General features: G+C 35.3%; 2 protein-coding genes across 2 annotated transcripts; both read right to left on the bottom strand.

Moving 5' to 3' along the window:
- Positions 1 to 171: 171 nt before the first annotated feature.
- LOC114762907 (replication factor C subunit 1) lies at positions 172 to 8,257 on the bottom strand. Its single transcript, XM_028952512.1, has 22 exons — positions 8,177 to 8,257; positions 7,893 to 8,003; positions 6,850 to 7,308; positions 6,679 to 6,746; positions 6,431 to 6,506; positions 6,291 to 6,352; positions 6,058 to 6,203; positions 5,745 to 5,875; positions 5,456 to 5,641; positions 5,259 to 5,380; positions 4,971 to 5,178; positions 4,133 to 4,186; positions 3,803 to 3,972; positions 3,555 to 3,645; positions 3,040 to 3,221; positions 2,904 to 2,943; positions 1,763 to 1,887; positions 1,343 to 1,415; positions 1,158 to 1,250; positions 836 to 1,082; positions 700 to 756; positions 172 to 603 (listed from the first exon to the last, which is right to left on the bottom strand). Exons 1-22 carry the CDS (start codon positions 8,177 to 8,179, stop codon positions 464 to 466), a joined length of 2,844 nt encoding a protein of 947 aa, XP_028808345.1. The 5' UTR covers positions 8,180 to 8,257; the 3' UTR covers positions 172 to 463.
- Positions 8,258 to 9,612: 1,355 nt separating this feature from the next.
- On the bottom strand, positions 9,613 to 13,592 carry LOC114762885 (protein STRICTOSIDINE SYNTHASE-LIKE 3). The gene is made up of 4 exons (XM_028952482.1): positions 13,140 to 13,592; positions 11,980 to 12,261; positions 11,227 to 11,394; positions 9,613 to 10,277 (listed from the first exon to the last, which is right to left on the bottom strand). Exons 1-4 carry the CDS (start codon positions 13,466 to 13,468, stop codon positions 9,875 to 9,877), a joined length of 1,182 nt encoding a protein of 393 aa, XP_028808315.1. The 5' UTR covers positions 13,469 to 13,592; the 3' UTR covers positions 9,613 to 9,874.
- Between the last annotated feature and the right edge of the window lie 5,645 nt (positions 13,593 to 19,237).

The raw sequence follows: 19,237 nt of genomic DNA, 5'->3' as shown, positions 1-19,237 counted from the left end.
GGTAAATTATCAGTAATTTTGGTGTGTGTTTGGAAGGAAGGAGAGAACAGCCAAGGTTATTTCTAAACTCCTCGTGTTCTCTCAGTAGGATTAATTTACTTTATATTTTCATTTCACGTGCCAACATGAGGACAATGATAAATGAAAGAGTAACTTGTTTATATTGCTATATTGATATATAATTACTATTCATATTAACTTTGACATCTGATATTGCAAGTTAATCCAGCATAATCGTTAACTCCATTGATAATATTGACTTATCTAAATCTGCTAGCGCGTTAACTTTGAAGCAGTCCATGTTTCAATGCTTTTGATTCTCTCATGGCAAAATATGACAAAATCAGAGACCATGTACAACCGGAAACAGGAATCTCTCAAGCATTGCCTAACAAAATTCAACAAGACTCTCGGTTCATTCCCTTGTTCCATGAAAATCCCTTCCAATATTCACACTGCTTCTTTACCTTTTTCTTTTTGCCCCACCTCTTGAAGCTTGACCACCCTTCCCAGCCGATGCAGAAGCACCTTTACCTCTTCCAGCTGGCGTCTTCTTGGCACTTGAATTTCCTGTTCCCTTCAAATCCAATTGTACTTGCATGGCTACATTGCAGAACAAACCGTCAATTATCATCACTCGTTCAACAGTAATTGCCCGAAATATATATTACCACAAACTAATGGGAGATTATGATATACCCTTTGAATTTAAACTTTGAAGTTCTGACTGCAGCTTCTCACCAGTGGCGGTACCGTCTGATGAGGGGTGCAAAAAAGTTAGTTGCCATAAATTAGACAGCCAATAAGAATAATCTGAAGTGCAGACAAAACTTACCTAACTCCTCTGTGTCTGAGGAATTCTCTTCTTCACTCTCTTCCAGGATATCACCTTCACCCTGTTCCAGTCCCTCGTCGGATGGTTCTAGGATAGCAGCAACTCGCTTCTTAACAGGTTTTTTCATTCCAGGAATTGCGACTAGATCTGCAGCTCGAACCATCCGAGACTTGCTCTCTTCTTTGTATGCTTTTGTCAGTGCAGATTTAACAGCTGGCGGTATGCCATCCAGTGGATTTGGATGACCCTGATGCATAAAATATAAAAGATAAACTAGCGGTAGTGGAAGTTTGTAACGGCATCATCAGATACGGTAAATCACCTTGAATTTTGATAGTTCGATAATAGTATCAAAATCTTCTTGACTGATTGAGTAATTATTCATAAATTCCACAACCTTCTGAACAGCTTCATCCTGATATTTTCACGAGGAAAGGTGCCACTCAACTAATATTCAGATTAAATATTTCCATATTTACAACCTTCAGCAATAGATACACTTCCAACCTTAGGCAAGACTCTCAATGGTTCTGTCAACTGTTGAAGGAGTGGTTTAAGATAATCCAAACGGAGGGTTTCCCTGCAACAATTAATAAAAAAATATTACGTCCATAAATCTACAGGACACCTATCTTCAAGTATGATATTGAAGAAGAGGCAAGTCGGATCAAATTATTCCAGATGCTTAAAATTGATAGAAGTTCCTAACATTGAAAATTAGATACACAAACACAGTTTGAATTGAAGGTTCGAACAGGAACTGCTTGAAAGTTGCACAAGACAGATCAGTCCCATGCTAACTCCTAAAAAATTATTTGCACGTGCTGACAAGAATGTTTAACAATCAAATGAAACAGGCAAAACGTTAGATGCATGAGCAAACAAGCAGATAATAAACTTAAGGTATTACGGTGAATAATTATTTACCTTCCTGGACTGGATTCACGAGAAGCAAGAACGTGAACATGCAGATCTTCCAAAAGCCTGAAGTTTTTGCCCATTGTTGAGTTTTTCCCCAGCCAACCACCAAACCGGTTATAATTCCGTTCACCCTGCATATATGATGCAAATTGTGAGTAGTGACACTGCATAAGAATCTAAACCTATCAGGACTCTCTCAATGAGGGACCAACATGAACGAGAAAAACAGGAAAATAAAAACTATTTGATGTGTAACAAGAAAGGAAATCAGGACATCAAACACTTCAAAACAAGTGAGTATATTGCTTAAAATAGATCTAAAGGCCACACAAAGCCAAAGCCCTCTCTTATAGGCTACAACTGCTGTGATAATTAAACTAATTCACAGTAAAACTACTTCAAAACCAAGTGCGTAGACCGAGGCAGTAAAAAGAAAGTTTCCGATAATTGAAGTGGTACTAGGATGTGTTCAATGCATTCAGTCAATTCCAACGTCAAATCTTTAGCAAATAACAATCACAAGCAGGACACAACGCTGAGGACTTATCAAATTCAATTAAAATTATTAAAATTTATGCGTGAACATAATTTTCATGACATTTTGTTCGTAAATTTTTATTGCATTGTTTAATTTATTAGTTTCCATATGAATTGTTTCTATATTATTTTTTGAAAAAATGGTTCAACGAGTTCAGTAAATGATTATGATCCAAACTCAAGATTAAGCAATGCTAACTCAAGAAATCCTAATTCAAATGAAAATGAAATAACACCTAATCAACCCAAATTCTAAAATGCCGATTACTCAAATTGTACAAGAACACAGCTTCGAAGATTATCAACCTTATATCTTAAATCACAACAAAATCATACATGAATCTGAATGCCATAATCAACACCCTCATACCGAACCAGAAAAAAGAAGAAGAAGTTGACTGCATATAACCTCAGATATTTAGTTCTGACAAAGGGATGAAAGTTCAAACTTATGATTTTCCTCGTCAAGGGGTCAGGAGAAGAAACTTAAGGACAAATGGTACATTAAGGAATTAGATCAAAACTTAGACAGAATCACAAACAGAAAACAAAAAATGAAAAGTAAGAAGGGACATATTGCAATAGCATTCATGAGATAAACCTATTTTACCAGTTCAAGGATTTCTCTCTGCCCGTGCAACAATGAAGCACTGAAACAGACGCAAAGAAAATTATTAGAATGAACGACTAGATGGAAAAGAATTGATGAGCAGAAGTTCAGTCCAGATCAGATATAAGCTACATACGGAATTATACTTGATGCAAGAGTACTAGCTTGAGAGAGCTGCCACTGCCGATATCTTCGAATCTGTACATTCACTATATCTCCATCAGCAATAGACTCAGCAGCACGGGCAATTAACTTCATGCGCTTCACATCATTGTCATCTTTACTAGCCAAACTTGGTCTATAATTAATATAATTTTCCTGCCATGTATATATCCCAAAAAGAAGTTATAAGGTGTAATTTGACTACTTGTTCTAATGCAGCATGAAACATATGGCTATTGTGCAGCAAAAAACCCTCCAGTACTACAATGAGTAAAAGCAAAGACTACTTTGAACTTCAGATTGTGCTGCACAGCAAGTATTTCTGTCAATAAGGTCTGGGTTAAAATATAAATAGAACCCAAAAAGTTAAATTTGCCTAGAAAAAATTACGGACCAAGACTAGGCAAGAATCAAATAGTCATAAAGCAGGATTCAGGTGCTTTTCCAACATTACATTTCCAAAATTAACAGTCAAAGGAATTAAAGAACCTGAATAAGAAGAGGAACAAGGTCAGGATCACTCATGCTAAGATTGATCCTGTCATCCATTTTCAACTTCCCAGCATTAAAACCAAAAAGCCTACAAGATAAGATGACAAGTTAGCATAAGTGCTGGCTTACATTTTACATCTTCTAAATAAACATGCTTGGGTTTCCAAAATGGAAAAGTCCTTGTTGTGCAAGCCACAAGACTACGACAGTACATAATTTTAACTATAGAAGGACTAATTCCATACTTATCAACAGCAGTGAATGGCGAGATGTCCTCATCCTTTGAGCTAGATAAAAGGCGCTGCCTGATGTCGTCATAGTTAATAACAGACGTGGAGAGGCTCATATAGTGCAACTGATTTAGCGCCATGCGCATATCTCCATTAACTCTTTCTGCCAGCTCCTCAAGAGCAATCTGTATTTGATAATACAGTGAAGATAATAATGATTTTGTGACTGACAAATACCAATATCAATGGTTCAAACAAGTTCATTACCCTCAAAATCCACACAACTAATTGCAATTACGGGCTCCAGGCAATAGGATAGAACTAATTGATGGATCAGACTTATACCTCATTGACTTGAAGCCCTTCAGCTTTCGCAACTTGCATCAACCTCTTTGCCATCTGGAATAAATCAAATCCAGCATCAAAACATAGAGAAAAAACCTTCCATATAACATCAAACTTGTATTAAAACGTAGAGAAAATTAAAGTTAAATGTTTAAAAACATATATAGGTCTGGTCAAACTTTGAGCTCATTAAACTCAATAATTCAGCAACCCACTCAGTACAGATTATCGTCTTGGGGCTGAACATGGATTGTTTGCAAATAATCCATGTTCCAAAGTGATATGATTTATGAAGCTCATGTAATCATTGAAGAGGAAGAACCAAAGAATTAAGAGATTATTATAGCTTCGTTTGTTATCTTAAAGAGTGAGGGATTCTCTCTCCTTCCTCCCTTTGCGATTTCTATTATGTTCCTATAATCATTACTTAACATTTTGTGTTCTTTTCTATTATTTTAAAAGTGAGAACTAAAAGGCCATTTTCTATCTTTAAATCCACTCATCTCCATTCCATGTACCATATGAACCTCAGGAAAATAGAGTATCAACATTCAATAAAAGACACAAACGATTTTTACCATGGAAGGATCAAGCAATTGCAGGAGAAGAATTCAATTCTCAAAACTGTGCTGTACTTCTATTATCAACAAGAAAAGCCAACTCTAATGCTCTTTTCACAAATAAGCTTGATAATTTGTCAAAAAGTAATCCTCATTTCCTAAAGATTTCATGAGCATAACAAAACTGGCAAGAAGATCATTACCAGGACCTAATGCGAACAAAGATTTTATAAACAATAAACAAGAATATTAGGGGAAAAAAGCAGGTGCAAAAATACCTGCTGCTTTGTAGGTTTTCGAAAGCTAAGCAGCAGACAATAGTTCACAAGACTTTTCAGTTTCTGGCTGTAGCGGTCATTACAAATGCAGATAATAGGAATTTTTGATATCTTGATGCTAGCAATAAGATCAGCAATGCCACCCCGATCACCTGCTGACATGCCATCAACCTCATCCATGATAAGCACAGTTTTGGAATGCTTCGCCCTGAAATATCATGGAATTTATGGGAACATGTATATTTACACAGTCATTCATGCATAAAAATTGTCACAAACAAGACCAACCCATCCGTCTTAGCACCCAATGCTTCATTGGTGACAAGTTCCTTTATAGAGTTTGCATTGCTTCCACTGATTCCTTTAACAATTTTGCTATCAGCCTTCCCACGGCTGTCACTAGCATTAACCTGAAACTCATAAGAGATGAATTAGATGATAAAAAGGTATTGCCACAAATGGATTGTAGAGGGACTTGCTCCCACCTCTATAGCTTGGAAACCAAGCATCTTACAAACCAACTTTGCTGAAGTGGTTTTTCCTATGCCAGGGGTTCCACTTAATAAGACAGCTTTTTTTGAACCAGTGTCATTTTGCTTTTTTCCCTTTTTCTTTCCACTGTCAAGAAATTGTTCATTCCAATGTGCCAACCAATCATGAAGCTGCTTAACCTGTATTCCATAACATCAGGAAATTTTATAACGCCTCTTCAAATCCAGGTATGAATGAAATTAAACTTAACCACAAAGTATGATGATAAGGGTTGACACATACAAGTGATTGATTTCCAATGATGTCATTTGGAACCTTAGGTCGATACTTCTCTGTCCACATGAAAGAAGACTGCACAGAACTCTCTGTCTTAGGCTTCACTTGAGCAGAAGCTGAGCCTGAAGGTTGGGAGACTGCACATGTTGATAGAAACATGATAATTAAAGCATACGGAGCTGTACCCATATATTCTAACAACTTCTGGACTCTTAAGATTTGCTGCCAATTCAAAGATACAAAGAAAGAAAGAAAGAAAAAAGAACATATGCCAATGGTGATAACCAAAAGGATAAAGGAATATGCTCATAGATCCTACCCTTGACTCCTGCTTTCTGAGGACTTTTAGACTGGGTTGCAACAACCTTATTCATCAATTTTTTTGATTCTTCCTGTGGATGAGCTTTTACAGGTTTTGACGCACGAATCATGTCAAGCAACCCATCCTCTGTGAGAAATTTCGTACTATAAAACAAAAACAAAATATACGTCAAAATAGAAAATAGAACGAGGTATTGTTTGAGGAGATTCCTTAAAATATGCAATACTAACCCCAACTCTTTGGCTTTTGAAGATTTCCGACCTCCAATATCTTCATCACATAGAAGATAATTCTGCACACAGAATATGTTAATCACATGCCGATAATGTGAATTCAACCACATATGAAGCAAGATGTTTAATCATAGCACCGTTTTTTTGCTGACTGATCCAGTGACACGACCACCATGTCGTTTAATCAAATCTTCTGCTTCTTCTCGTTCCAAACTATAAATATGTAGCAGTTAATGCCACAAAACTCAAGATAGAGAAATAAGGCTAACCCAGAGTTATGTACCATCATCTCTAACTCTAAGAAGAATGAGAACCTAATCAACAGCTGAAAAAAATTTGAAGGAGAAGAAAGAAACTGGGAGGCAAGTTCTGCCTATGCAAATACCTGTCCAATGTTCCACTGATGACAAAAGTCAAACCAGCCAAACAATCAGGAGCACCTTCAGGTACTTCCTGAAATAAATAAATAAATAAAAATAGTATCGAAGTTTTAATGTCTTTAATAAGACATGATATTATTATTTGATAGATCCTTGCGTATATAATAATTATGCACCTTTTCTCCTTTGTGAGGAGGATCTTTTCTTTCGCCAAAATTCATAAATCCACCCCTTCCACCCCCTCTACCTCGTCCACTAGATTGTGCAGACGCTCCTCTTCCTCCACGTCCCCTTCCGCCAGATTTAACAGGCAATACATCATCTTTGACATCATCCTCATCACTTTGTTCCAAATCAGGAGACTTAAGGGGAATTTCCCTACAAGATTCCCTCTTCAATTTTTTTATTGGGGTGGTATCAACTGATTTCCTTTTAGATGTAAGCAAGGCAGTGTCGTCGTTGTCATCATCTAAATGACTTTTTTTAGGAAGAGGCTTCTGCAAGTCTTCACTGTCCTTAGGATTCTTCCTTTTAGCAGGAAGCTCCTGTGCCTCTTTTTCATCATTTTTGTTTTTTTCAGTGGCAGCATTTTTGCTAGTTTTCCTCTTCCCTGTACTATCTTGGCCTCCAACCACCTGCAGAAAGAGATCTTTCATTACTTCCATGTTCGTCATGAAGTTGACGGTAAACAAAGTGTGCAAGGCCAATCAAAAAGAAATATGAAACCATATCTAGTCATCCATTATTTCCACCCCATAACAACCCTACGGGACATTTGGTGCCTTGATTTGCAGAGGTTTCAGGCTGATCAGAAACCAAAATCTATCAATAACCCCCACTTTTGATTAAGCCAGGTCTTGAAAGTTACAGGGTCACAATGAAAACAGAAACAAAAGAAAATACGGTCTTTCGCGTTCCCATTGACATGCAACTTAGACATGGAAGTAAATCCTCAGCTATAGACTTCAGAAAAAAGAAGCCTGCTCAATGGAAGGTCCATCATGCATACATGCAACAGTACAAGAAAGCACATTCCATACTCTTCACACTTGAACCTCTTCCTGTACAGTTTCCCCTAATCCCCTGTTAAAAGAGTTAGAAATTATACCTAAATGGTGAACCTAGAAATTATACCTAAATGGTGACTTAATAAACGCATTTCAGAAAAAGCTTGACCAACGTGGAATAAACACAAGGGCAAAAGGGCAACGAAGCTCACTGGTTTTTCTGGTTGTGGTTTAGCTGGAGAAGGCTTCACTTGATTCGTAGGCTTCGACTCCGAAGCATTGCTCTTGTTATGAGATTTCATAAACCATTTCCGTATATCCGACTGTAATATCAACAGAAACCGCAAAACAATGTGTTAAAGAATTTCAAGAGCGCCAATAAAAATCAAAAAGCCTAAACAAAACATCAGGTCAAAGTACAGTTTACTTGTCAACTGCTTCAAGAACGCAACGAAAGCACGAGGCAGAGAGATAAACAACAAGAACCCTAACTCACCATTTGTACGCAAAGGCGGGAAGGAACAGTTTCAACTAGGAAGGCTATCGCACGGTTTCGTCACTGCAGTGAAACACTAGAAACGCATTTCAGAAAGCTTGACCAACGTGGAATAAACACAAGGGCAAAAGGGCAACGAAGCTCACTGGTTTTCTGGTTTGTGGTTTAGCTGGAGAAGGCTTCACTTGATTCGTAGGCTTCGACTCCGAAGCATTGCTCTTGTTATGAGATTTCATAAACCATTTCCGTATTCCGACTGTAATATCAACAGAAACCGCAAAACAATGTGTTAAAGAATTTCAAGAGCGCCAATAAAAATCAAAAAGCCTAAACAAACATCAGGTCAAGTACAGTTTACTTGTCAACTGCTTCAAGAACGCAACGAAGGCACGAGGCAGAGAGATAAACAACAAGACCCTAACTCACCATTTGTACGCAAAGGCGGGAAGGAACAGTTTCACTAGGAAGGCTATCGCACGGTTTCGTCACTGCAGTGAAACACTAGAGAGCTGAGACGATGGGCATGGACGGGGTGGTCAAGAATAATGACACAATGCACTCAAACGCACCGTGGGGTTCTCCTAAACAGAATAATGGTGCAGCGGAGCTCAGAAAGTAAACAAAGTAGAAATGAAAGGTTACTAAGTTTATAGGACGTGATAAGAATAAGAGATGACAAAATTTTATGTTTTGTAATTTATCATGTGGCGCTGGAGAAGATAAATATGAACTCTTCGAACAAAAGTATCCTTTGCTTTAAAATACAATATATTTAGTTAATTTTATTATACTAATTTTTTGTAAAAATATTAATGTTAGGATGGGTAATTTTTTATTTTTAATTCCAAAATATCTTTTGAAATAATTAGTAGGACACGGTGCAGCTCTGAACTTCTCATCATCAGACATGGCAAAAAAGCAACATTCTTGTGGAAATGTGGGCTACAAGGCAAAATATATATATATTGGTATCTTATTTATTATTAGTATATAAAATCCATGATATATAGTATCATTAGTATTCAGCATGTAATAAACCTTAGTTAAAAAAAAAATATGCGTTAGATTAGGCCAAAAAAATGTGTTCAATTAGCAGCACAGCTTATAACTACAAGTTTGAAGCACTTGGTATTGGTAATCAATGGATTAAGGCGGGTACCAGGGTCTCTCTCTATCTCACTGTGATCTTTTCAGATTTGTTTTGATTTTCTTTCAAAGACTGAGATGGCATTTTTGTTACTTTTTGCTAGATATCAATGATGTATCAGATATTTCGATACTCAGACATATAATTAAAACTTTCTTGAAACATTTCAAAACCAAGGATTTTGAATCTCAAAACGCCCGAATTGAATTAATTTTATTGCCTTCAGCTAAAAAAGAATTACTTTTATTGCCACGTTGTTAGACTCCCAAAAAATAGCTATATACAACAATAGTCAAAACTTTTTCCGGATCACAATCCACCAGTTACGATTGTTAGAGACTTTTTTATAACCTTATTTACAAATTCACGTTGGTAAAAATCATACTGTAAACAATGACGCAAAAGGGGAAGCCTCCCAATGAGAGTGGACAAAACCAAGTCTCAATGTATCTTCTTGATTATTACATGGGGCTAGTTGCTTACACTACAAAGACGCGTGTAAGTGTTAATTGATAATGTGAAAGAAAAATTCAGCCTCCAGTTTCCTCGCTTTATTTCAGATCATAAACTGCAACAAAGGGCATGAGAACACTTCCAAACCAGAGTTTACCATCCTTCTCTTCCACTTCACTCACAGCTCTCACAACTTTTCCTTGACTATCCTCCAATATCTGCAGAAGCTTACCCTCGGGGCTATACTTAACAACTACTGCATGGAGCCTCCATCCTATCTGAAGTAAGTATTGAATCCTTGTTGGAATAGGAAGCTTCAGCATGAATTTTCTGATCTGTGGGTAGTGGGCATTTATGTAACTGTACATATACCTTCGACAATGAAGAGCCACCCAAAAGTCTCCATCCTCATTGACTCTCACATTGTCGGGGAATCCAGGAAGAATGGCTAACACCTCCGAGGTCCCAGCTTTATCGCCTTTTAGCCAGAACTTACTTAACCTAGAGAATGAGAAATTGAGAATACGAAACTTTGGGTCACTAACATGAACATGAATTCGAGTTTAGTTCCAGACTCTTTGAATCCAGTGCTATTAAAAAAATAAATAAGATCAAAACCCCCCGCATAGCCAAAAGTATTTGCTCTACGTATTGCACCTTTATATGAGCTCTGTGTCGGGTTTCCCAACAGGAATCATTTTATAATATTGATTCAGCCTCAAAACATTTGATCCTCGAAAAATCGAATTGTCTAATTTTAGAGTCTTGAAAGGATGAAATCAGAATGAAAGCATGCTTTCGAAGGGTTACTAGGGTGAGGGAAAAAATCCTCAGAATTTCGAATTGATAATCACACCATTTTTCAAGGAATGAAAATGAGCGATCCAGGGACCTATTCATAGTAATTAAGGAGCAGCAGTCCAAGAAGCGATTTTCTCACCAATAACTACTGACTACTACCTTCGGTCCTTGATATAAAAGCTCTTTTAACTTTTATGTTGGTCCTAAATATAATATTCCAATCCACTTTATTTCTTATATTTATCCATTTTTCCTCAAGATAGTTTTTGTAATAATGATAGTTTTGGCCCATACAATTGATTAGCAAGGATATTTTAGGAAATACAACATCTATTTATTACAAATAACTAACTTAACTAATTTTTTTAATCTACTTAAATTAGTGAACTAACTTGTATATTAAAGACAGAAGGTAGTATTAACTAATAATAAACCAAAGTTAGCATCCTATCCAAATTCGATAGTAGGATGACAGATAAGAGTTAGGTTAAATGATGAAAAATATAATTGAAGCAATGATAACATAAAATCATCCAGATTCCAATTCCATACCTACATATAGCAGTGGATCATGTATATGTAAATTTAGAGAAGAAACTAGAGTACCATGCATATAGAGAAAACAGAAAGTGCTAAATGATAGTTTCACCTGCCAATAGACGCTTCACAGAAGACAAAAAAGGAACCATCCTTGCTTAAGGAAATGCCATTTGGAAATTGGACGTTCCTGACAAGAACACTGGTTTCGCCTGTGGCGGGGTTGTATTTCAAAACCCTGCCACTATCCTCGCCAGAGAATACCAGCTGATGGAAATTCCTGCAAAAAGTCCATGTCATAACCAAGAATCCAAGACTGGGAAGAAATTAATAAGAAGCAGTCCAACAGAATTCTAAGCTTTAGAATTCTAAATATTTTCCACAACTGTCAACAAACTGCTAAATATGAAATTCTTTTTGTGCTCTGTATACCAACAAATGACATCAGATGTTTTACGCCGAAAATGACATCAGAAATCCATATCATTCCTAGTGGTCTCAAAAGCCCTTGAGCCACAATGTATCATCTCTTTGTAGCCTTCTGTTTTGAAAACAGAAGCCACCACTTAATTTGATTCTCATCATTAGATTTATTTATCTGCTGCATGGGTATGGCAGTCCACAACCAACCCATATTGTTCATGCTGGTTAGAGAATGGTCGTAATAAAAAAATTGTCCCCACACACACATCATAGATAAGCAGAGGGCAAGTAGAATTGCAGCAGTATTAAACTATAATCAGTGCTGCAGGCATCTTTCAGCATGTTCTATTTGAAAATTTCTCTTATTTCCAGAATCATGACAATCACAAAATGTGCAGTCTCAGCAATTAGCGTCTTAAATAATTGAACAACGCGAGCCTACCTCCTTGGATATTTAGTGCTGCTATCCGTGAAATATACATTTCCTTCTGCATCAACATCTACATCGTTAGTAAACTTGAGAGGCACTCCTTCAGCCTCAGTTGTAAGAGACGTTGCCAAACCACCCTCAGGCCCCACCTTCATGAGCCCAAAATATGCATCCGCGATATACATGTCACCTGTTTTCTTGTGAAATCTGAGTCCCAAAGGTCTTCCACAGATGTGCTCATTCTTTACGTAACTAAAAGGTGTAGAAGATGCTATGGGATTACATATTTCTGACCTGCACCCGAAATTTTATATTCATAGGCCATGAGAAGACTTGGATGTGTTGTGCTCATTAAACTTCGATAAGAATAAGAAAACTCACAATTTGTAATATATACAGTACCATTCCAACCAAATTAGACATCTCAACAACAGTACAGCAAAATACGAAATCTAAAACAGGAAACCAAAGACAAAACGAAAGAGGCTCAAGGTATTGCTCTGAGATATTCATTATCCTGTAACTATCTCAAACGAAGATTGGAGTTATCAGTACTGAGTTGTGAATTCAGTTCTGCTAGATTATAAATAAATTGTCCGCTCACTCACCTTTCTATCTCAATAATCTCATTTCACCACTTGATTCCAACAATTATTCATTCTCAAAATCAGCGAATAACTTTCTCTTTAAGAGTTAGAATTGAGACTAACAAATCATTTCTGTCCGACTGCATTTTCTGATTACAGTATTTAAAAAAAATGGAATTCTGAAATCTAAAAATATAATGTTCATGGGACAAATTAATCTCGGGGGTCTCATGTGTCACACCAATAACAACAAATCTCTGTTTACAAACATTATTAATGAATTCAGTTGTCTAGCGTTTGAATTCTAATAAGCACGCAAAAGGACCATGAACAGAAAGACCATGCCGCTGTCATCAAACCCAAAATTAAAAAGAAACGAAAACAGTTGTAAATAATGGAAGAGAACCATTTCAGAGCTAATTACAAAATAATGACTCAACAGAGGAATCATACAGTCATTTAGAAAAAACAAGAATAAAAGAATAAAAATTCTGGTTTTAAATAGAGACATAATAGTTTTAAATTCCATTTCCAAGGACTCAAAATTTAGCTATCGAGATAGAAGAGAGGGAGAAAAATTCAGACCTGTTGGACGACGTATAAGCAAAATCAGTCCAAGAGTGCCCATTCCAGAACAAGATTCTCCCATCAGCGACGCCCGTGTACGGCCCACGACCAAGAGGGTCAAAGACAATGCTCTCAGGTCCCTGAACTTCATTCAAAAACTTAATCTCCGACTTCTGCAACAAGTTTTCCGCGTCAACGTCAGTGGGAACATCGGACCAAGCCGGCAAATCGACTTTCCAGGCTTCGAACTCCGGGAAGCCAGCGATGGGGCTGTGCCCAAAAGGGTCTAACCCACAGTACAGAGCAAGGAGGAGAAAGAGAATGGCGAGAACCCCAGCCAGCGTCATCGCATAGAGCTGAAAGCTTGAGTCCAGGTCCGGCGAAAATGACAATGCAAAGCACAGGAGAGACAACGTTTTCCAAATGTTAGGCCAGAGAGTCAATGCAGAAAATTTTAAAATGGGAACTCCTTTTCAACGAGAGGGGTAGGAGAAGAATACGATGCAACCTCATATAACTTTGTACCGCTAGAGTGGCAGGTGAGCCATTTGGTTGGGATGGATGCAGAGTAGCAGTAGGTAGAGGCTGAAGTGCCAATTATGTCCTTGGAATTGGATGATTGGACATTGATGCCCTCGGACTTTCACTTCCAGGTTGAAATACTTCCGGTTCTGTTAGGCCACGCAGAGACCGTTATTTTCGTTCAGGGTCCAACTGCTGGAATCCCCGCCCACGAGAATGAGGCCCCTTCATTGCACAAGTTACATGCAATAAATTCTCGCGCCGGAACCAAAAAGTGTCTAGATGTCCATGCGGTAGGCTGGTAGATTTAAAAAAAAAAAATTACAAAAATTAATTACTCCTCCGGTCCTAATTATAAGACCCAATTGACTTATTTGAGGAGATTAAGGAATTAAGTTAAGTTGGTTATTTATAATAAATAAGTGTTGTTATTCCTAAAATATCCTTGCTAATTAAGTATATTGGCTAAAACTATCATTATTAGAAGGATTATCTTGGAAAAAAATACATAAATATAAGAGAGAAAATGGATTGGGTCTTATAATTAGGACCAAATAAAAAGTCAAATTGGGTCTTATAATAAGGACCGGAGGAGTATAATATAAGATTTCGTTTAATTTTTATTTTAATCTTAAATACAAAATTTTAATTCATTTTATCTTCATATTTATTTATTTTTTTAAGATAACCTTTGTAATAATAGTAGTTTTAGTTAATATATTTGATTAATAAAGATACTTTATGAAAGACGTATTTATTGCAAATAACTTACTAAACTAATTTTTTTAATCTATTCAAATTAGTCAACTAGCTCTTATATTAAGAATCGTAGGGTCATAATACCACCTCTAGTCTTTAATATAAGAGTTCATTTGACTTTTATTTTAATCCTAAATATAAGACTCAAATCCACTTTATATCTTGTATTTATCTATTTTTTCCTAAGTAGTCCTCGTAATAATAGTAATTCTAGTCAATATATTTAATTAGTAAGGATATTTTAAAAAAGATAACACTTATTTATTACAAATAACTAAGTTAACTAATTTTTTTAATTTGAACTAGTTTTTATACTAATGACCACACTCATGCAGATTGGGCATTTGGATCCAGTAAATTGAGCCTAGGCTTTGTGATTGGTTATTACTTTTCCACTTGTATTTAAAAAATTTTAAAAAAAATGAAAAATAAGACCGCACTAGCTTCCCTTTCACTGGTGTAAAGAAAGTGGTCCTCATGTTTGTTAGAGTTAAAGCCCAGTTTTGTTGTGGGGGGAGACAAGCCATATGTTTCTTTCACTTTCTTGGGCCAATCTTGTAAGTATGAACTTTGAGTGGGACAGTAAAGACTGGGTATCCAATCCTCTGTGGTCCATGCCCATACAAAAGCAAATTTCCATATGCTCTAAATTCACATGGCCTTCTCTCTTTTATAGTTCAACCCAGCTTTACGTTTCTATCTCCTCGTCGAATTGAAACCACATTGTTATATGTATGCATTTCGATTCCAGGCCAATCATGATTGTGTCTATGTGCATATCATGATTGCGTTGAAAATAATATAACCACCTGGTTTTGTGAGTGTTTGTGGAAACTCAATTCTAATAAATTCAATTTATAAGTTAGATAAATTAGTTTAGAAAAAAATAATGATTATGACATACTACCTCCGGTCCTCAATGTAAGACCATGTTTGACTTTTATTTTGATCCTAAATATAAGACCCTAATCTACTTTGTCTCTCATATTTATACCTTTTTTTCAAGATAATACTTCTAACAATGGTAGTTATAGCCAATACACTTAATTAGCAAGGATATTTCAGGAAAGACAACACATATTTATTAAAAATAACTAATTTAACTTTTTTACTCAAACTCCTCAAATTAGTCAACTAGCTCTTATAATTAGGATTGGAAGTAGTATAACATAGATTAAAATCTTATGTTTAAAACTAAAATCAATTATCTCACTAGCTTTTAGTTTAACATCGTATTATTTTCTTCTCAGTAGCTTTCTATGCACACATGACATATACCCCGTGGCCAAGTGTGGATGACGACAGTAATTAATATGATTACAAAAAAAAAAAAAACTCAATGACAAGTGAACAGTATGCAACTTGTCGCCATATCTTATATTGAAACTTGTGATTCACTGTATGTATATAGTTAAAGGAGTTTTTTATAATTATATTCTCTCTTCTTCATACCACACAATGGTTTTTCCCTTAAATAATGACTGATCTTATCCTCGTTCTTTGCAAAGATTATGGACACGATATCTCTACTGGTAAAATTAATGTATAAAGGTCGAGGCAATTAAATTGTACGAAATTTGAAAAATAACACATCATATAGTTAAAGTTATTATCTTGCATGTGTTATAAGATTAATTAATAGTCGTGAATAAATTGTAAGCTGGATGTTTACGAGAACAAAATAAAATAGAAAGCCGCATGACCGTCTACGTAGATAGAACAAAACCAGATTGATGACCATTAGCCATGCCCTTTTAATTTATTGGCGACTTCTTTGTATTATGTTTGAAATATATGCCTTCAGAACTCACTTTGTGAACCAACAAATTTAGCCTTCATGGTAAATACATGAGGATTTAATTTGGAGGTTCTGAACTCGAGACCAAGAACTCAATTTGTGAATTTCATTTTCACGCATTACTTTATTTTTTGTGCGTGTTAGATAGAGGTGGGGAGAGTGTACACACGATTTACACACGATATTCTATGCCCCCATATTCTAAAAATTTAAAATACATCACATGATATCACATCATGTATTCTATATACTACCTCCGGTCCTCAATATAAAACATTGTTTGACTTTTATTTTGATCCTAAATATAAAACCCCAATCCACTTTGTCTCTCAAATTTATGTACTTTTTTTCAAGGAAGTCCTTCTAATAATAATAAGTCTAGCCAATACACTTGATTAGCAAGAATATTTTAGGAAAAACAACACCTATTTGTTACAAATAACTAACTTAACTTTTTTTCTTAATCTCCTCAAATTAGTCGACTAACTCTTATGCGTATCTGGTACGAAATAGATGCTAAAAACGTACTTCAAAAACGCAAATATAAGAGATAAAAAAGCAGGAGAGAATGAAGAATAATAACAATAAAAAATAAAAAATAAAAATATGATATGATTCGTTTGGCTAGGGTTAGGGTTAGAGAAGTCTCCGACACGTCTAACCCAACAGACGACGACTTATCGTATTGAAAGATGCCTAACATATCATCAACCAGAAGTCTCTCCCGTCTTTGTTTGTCTCCGAGAATCATTCTATCAAGTGATGCCTCCACCGTAATTATCCATTTATTCCCATTTCTGAGTTGTGATCTCACACACAAACCGACAAAATACATAAAATTGATTTTAGTTCGGCCAACCTAAAGTTGACGGCAGGAAAAAATATATAAATGATATATTTAAAATCAATATATGATTGTTAGAACTTATTTTCTTCCGATGTGAATCCGGAATATTTCCAAATCACACTCTGGACTCAAAACTAATTCTTTCCTAATTTAGAGTGGTTAAAATTAAGGTTTTCTCGATAAGTGCATTTTCTGAAATTTGAACTTATATTTATCTTCTTACTTGGCTATAATGCCACTTTGAACAACTTGTTGGTGGGTGTTATGAACTTTTAATTAATCGACTGAGAGAGTTACTGTATTTTCTTTTTCTTTTTTTGCATGGTTAAATCACACCATATGGATGCTGGGTTAGTTATTATCTGCATCTGGAAAGCTCTGATCAGTTAAAAGTTTCGTAGTGCCCCAGTCAAATAACCTCATATATAATCTTTGTCATAATATTTCATCGTGATTAGTTTAAAAATTAAATTCTATTTTTTTTCCCGTCTCTGCATGATGGTAACCTTTAATCATATTCTTATTCATTATAATAATGGAGAGGTATAAAGAATAAAGTCACATGTTCATATATAAAGACATTCTTTGGAAACAATCTACGTATTTCGTATTTGGTAAATTTAATCATTTGGTGTTATTTGATTCGGTTAAAATTCAATTCTTAAACTTTGTTTTGATACAATTCATATCCCTATAAATTTTACTTGATTAAAACTTGATCGTTAAATTTTAACTCAATATAACTTAGTCTTTATGATTTTAACTATTTAAAATGTTAGTCCCTCTATACTTTAAAAAATAAAACTATCAAGATTTGTTTTGTGAACGTTAGGGACAATTCTTTAAAATGTTAATACTATGAATACTAAGTTGTATTGAGTTAAGGTTTAGGGACTTAGTTTTAATCAAATTAAAATTGTAATGTCAGAATTGCATTGGATCAATGTTTAGAGAGTAGTTTTAATTGAGTCAAGAAATCCTGGGAAATGTACTTGTTGAAAAAGTTTCAACTTTAATGTTTTCAGCTTGATAGAAATTAGTCTCAAATCCAAAGTGATTCGGAAAAACTGTGAGTTTACACACAAAAAAGAAGAATAAGATATTTTTGTTTTTTCCCACTAGATGTAATCATTTTATTTGGATTAATTTATAAGTCTCAATTAGCTAGCCATTTATTTTCTTTTTAGAGATGATATGTTATCAATCTCTATGTTTAATGATAATGTATACCAAGAAAGCATTCCCATTTCAAGAAGCGAGAGTTAATTGAATTCCTCTTTGATTAATCATCGGACTGGATAAAGTCAGGCGGGGTGCTTATTTTAGAATAATCGACAATTTAGGTGAAATCCATATGTTCAAATATCCCGTTTTAGTTAAACTGTTAAATTATGCACCTAATTAACTTTCACTACCTTAATTAATTAATTAATTCAATGATCAATGACTAATAATAAAAAGTAGAACAACTGGCTCTTAATTTAGAATACCAAAAATTTAATCAAATTTATCCATAAATAACGTTTGCATATGTGTTAACAATATGTGCATGTTATTTTTATATACCTAAAAAATTAAAGAGGTATATGTTATCCTCGGAATGCAAGATCGTTTTTGAAGTGCTCACGTAGAGTTTTACTATCTATATAATAAAGACATTTTAATATAAAATAAAAAAGGAAAGGAAAGGAAAGAAATTAGAAGGGAAAATGTTAATCCTACCAAATTAAAAGTAAGAGAGAAATCCGACCTAGACGTCTTTCTGGGAAATACGTGAATACCGCACAGGAAAATGTCTAATCAGTGATCACCTGGGCAAATACGACACAACAAAGAGATCACCCAAATACGGAAAACTGGACAAGATTAAGCTGATTATAATTTCAAATTACATGCTATTTTCGCAGTCTTTTCAACGTCATGATTAGTACGTACCCCAGTAATCTCATCGCTGCGCTTTGTTGACTTATCATGCAATTAACCCAAAAGAAGCTTCAGAATAACCTGATTAAGACAGCTTGATTTTGTTTATTTAGCACTTCCCCATCACCTGAGATCATTTTTTGATTTGAAACAAGATTCTCTTGTGAAGGCGTAGACTCAATAGAAAAATAATAATAATAAAGTTCAAATCTTTGGGAAGAAGAAGTAAAGTGACTGAAGGAAAACTACAACCTAGAAAAACCATTT

Source organism: Neltuma alba, unplaced genomic scaffold (genome assembly GCF_004799145.2).
Source record: "Neltuma alba isolate B1F8T4 unplaced genomic scaffold, ASM479914v2 tig00011245_pilon, whole genome shotgun sequence".
Taxonomy (NCBI): domain Eukaryota; kingdom Viridiplantae; phylum Streptophyta; class Magnoliopsida; order Fabales; family Fabaceae; genus Neltuma; species Neltuma alba.
This window is presented reverse-complemented; position numbering and strand designations above follow the sequence as displayed.

Coding starts and splice junctions, on each gene's coding strand:
- LOC114762885 (XM_028952482.1), bottom strand. CDS start 13,468: ATGACGCTGGCTGGGGTTCTCGCCATTCTCTTTCTCCTCCTTGCTCTG. Junction 11,395..11,979: donor AGCACTAAATATCCAAGGAG/GTAGGCTCGCGT, acceptor GACTTTTTGCAG/GAATTTCCATCAGCTGGTAT. Junction 10,278..11,226: donor TGTGAAGCGTCTATTGGCAG/GTGAAACTATCA, acceptor CTCATTCTCTAG/GTTAAGTAAGTTCTGGCTAA.
- LOC114762907 (XM_028952512.1), bottom strand. Junction 5,642..5,744: donor TCATTGGAAATCAATCACTT/GTATGTGTCAAC, acceptor TATGGAATACAG/GTTAAGCAGCTTCATGATTG. Junction 604..699: donor TCAAAGTTTAAATTCAAAGG/GTATATCATAAT, acceptor TCTGCAATGTAG/CCATGCAAGTACAATTGGAT.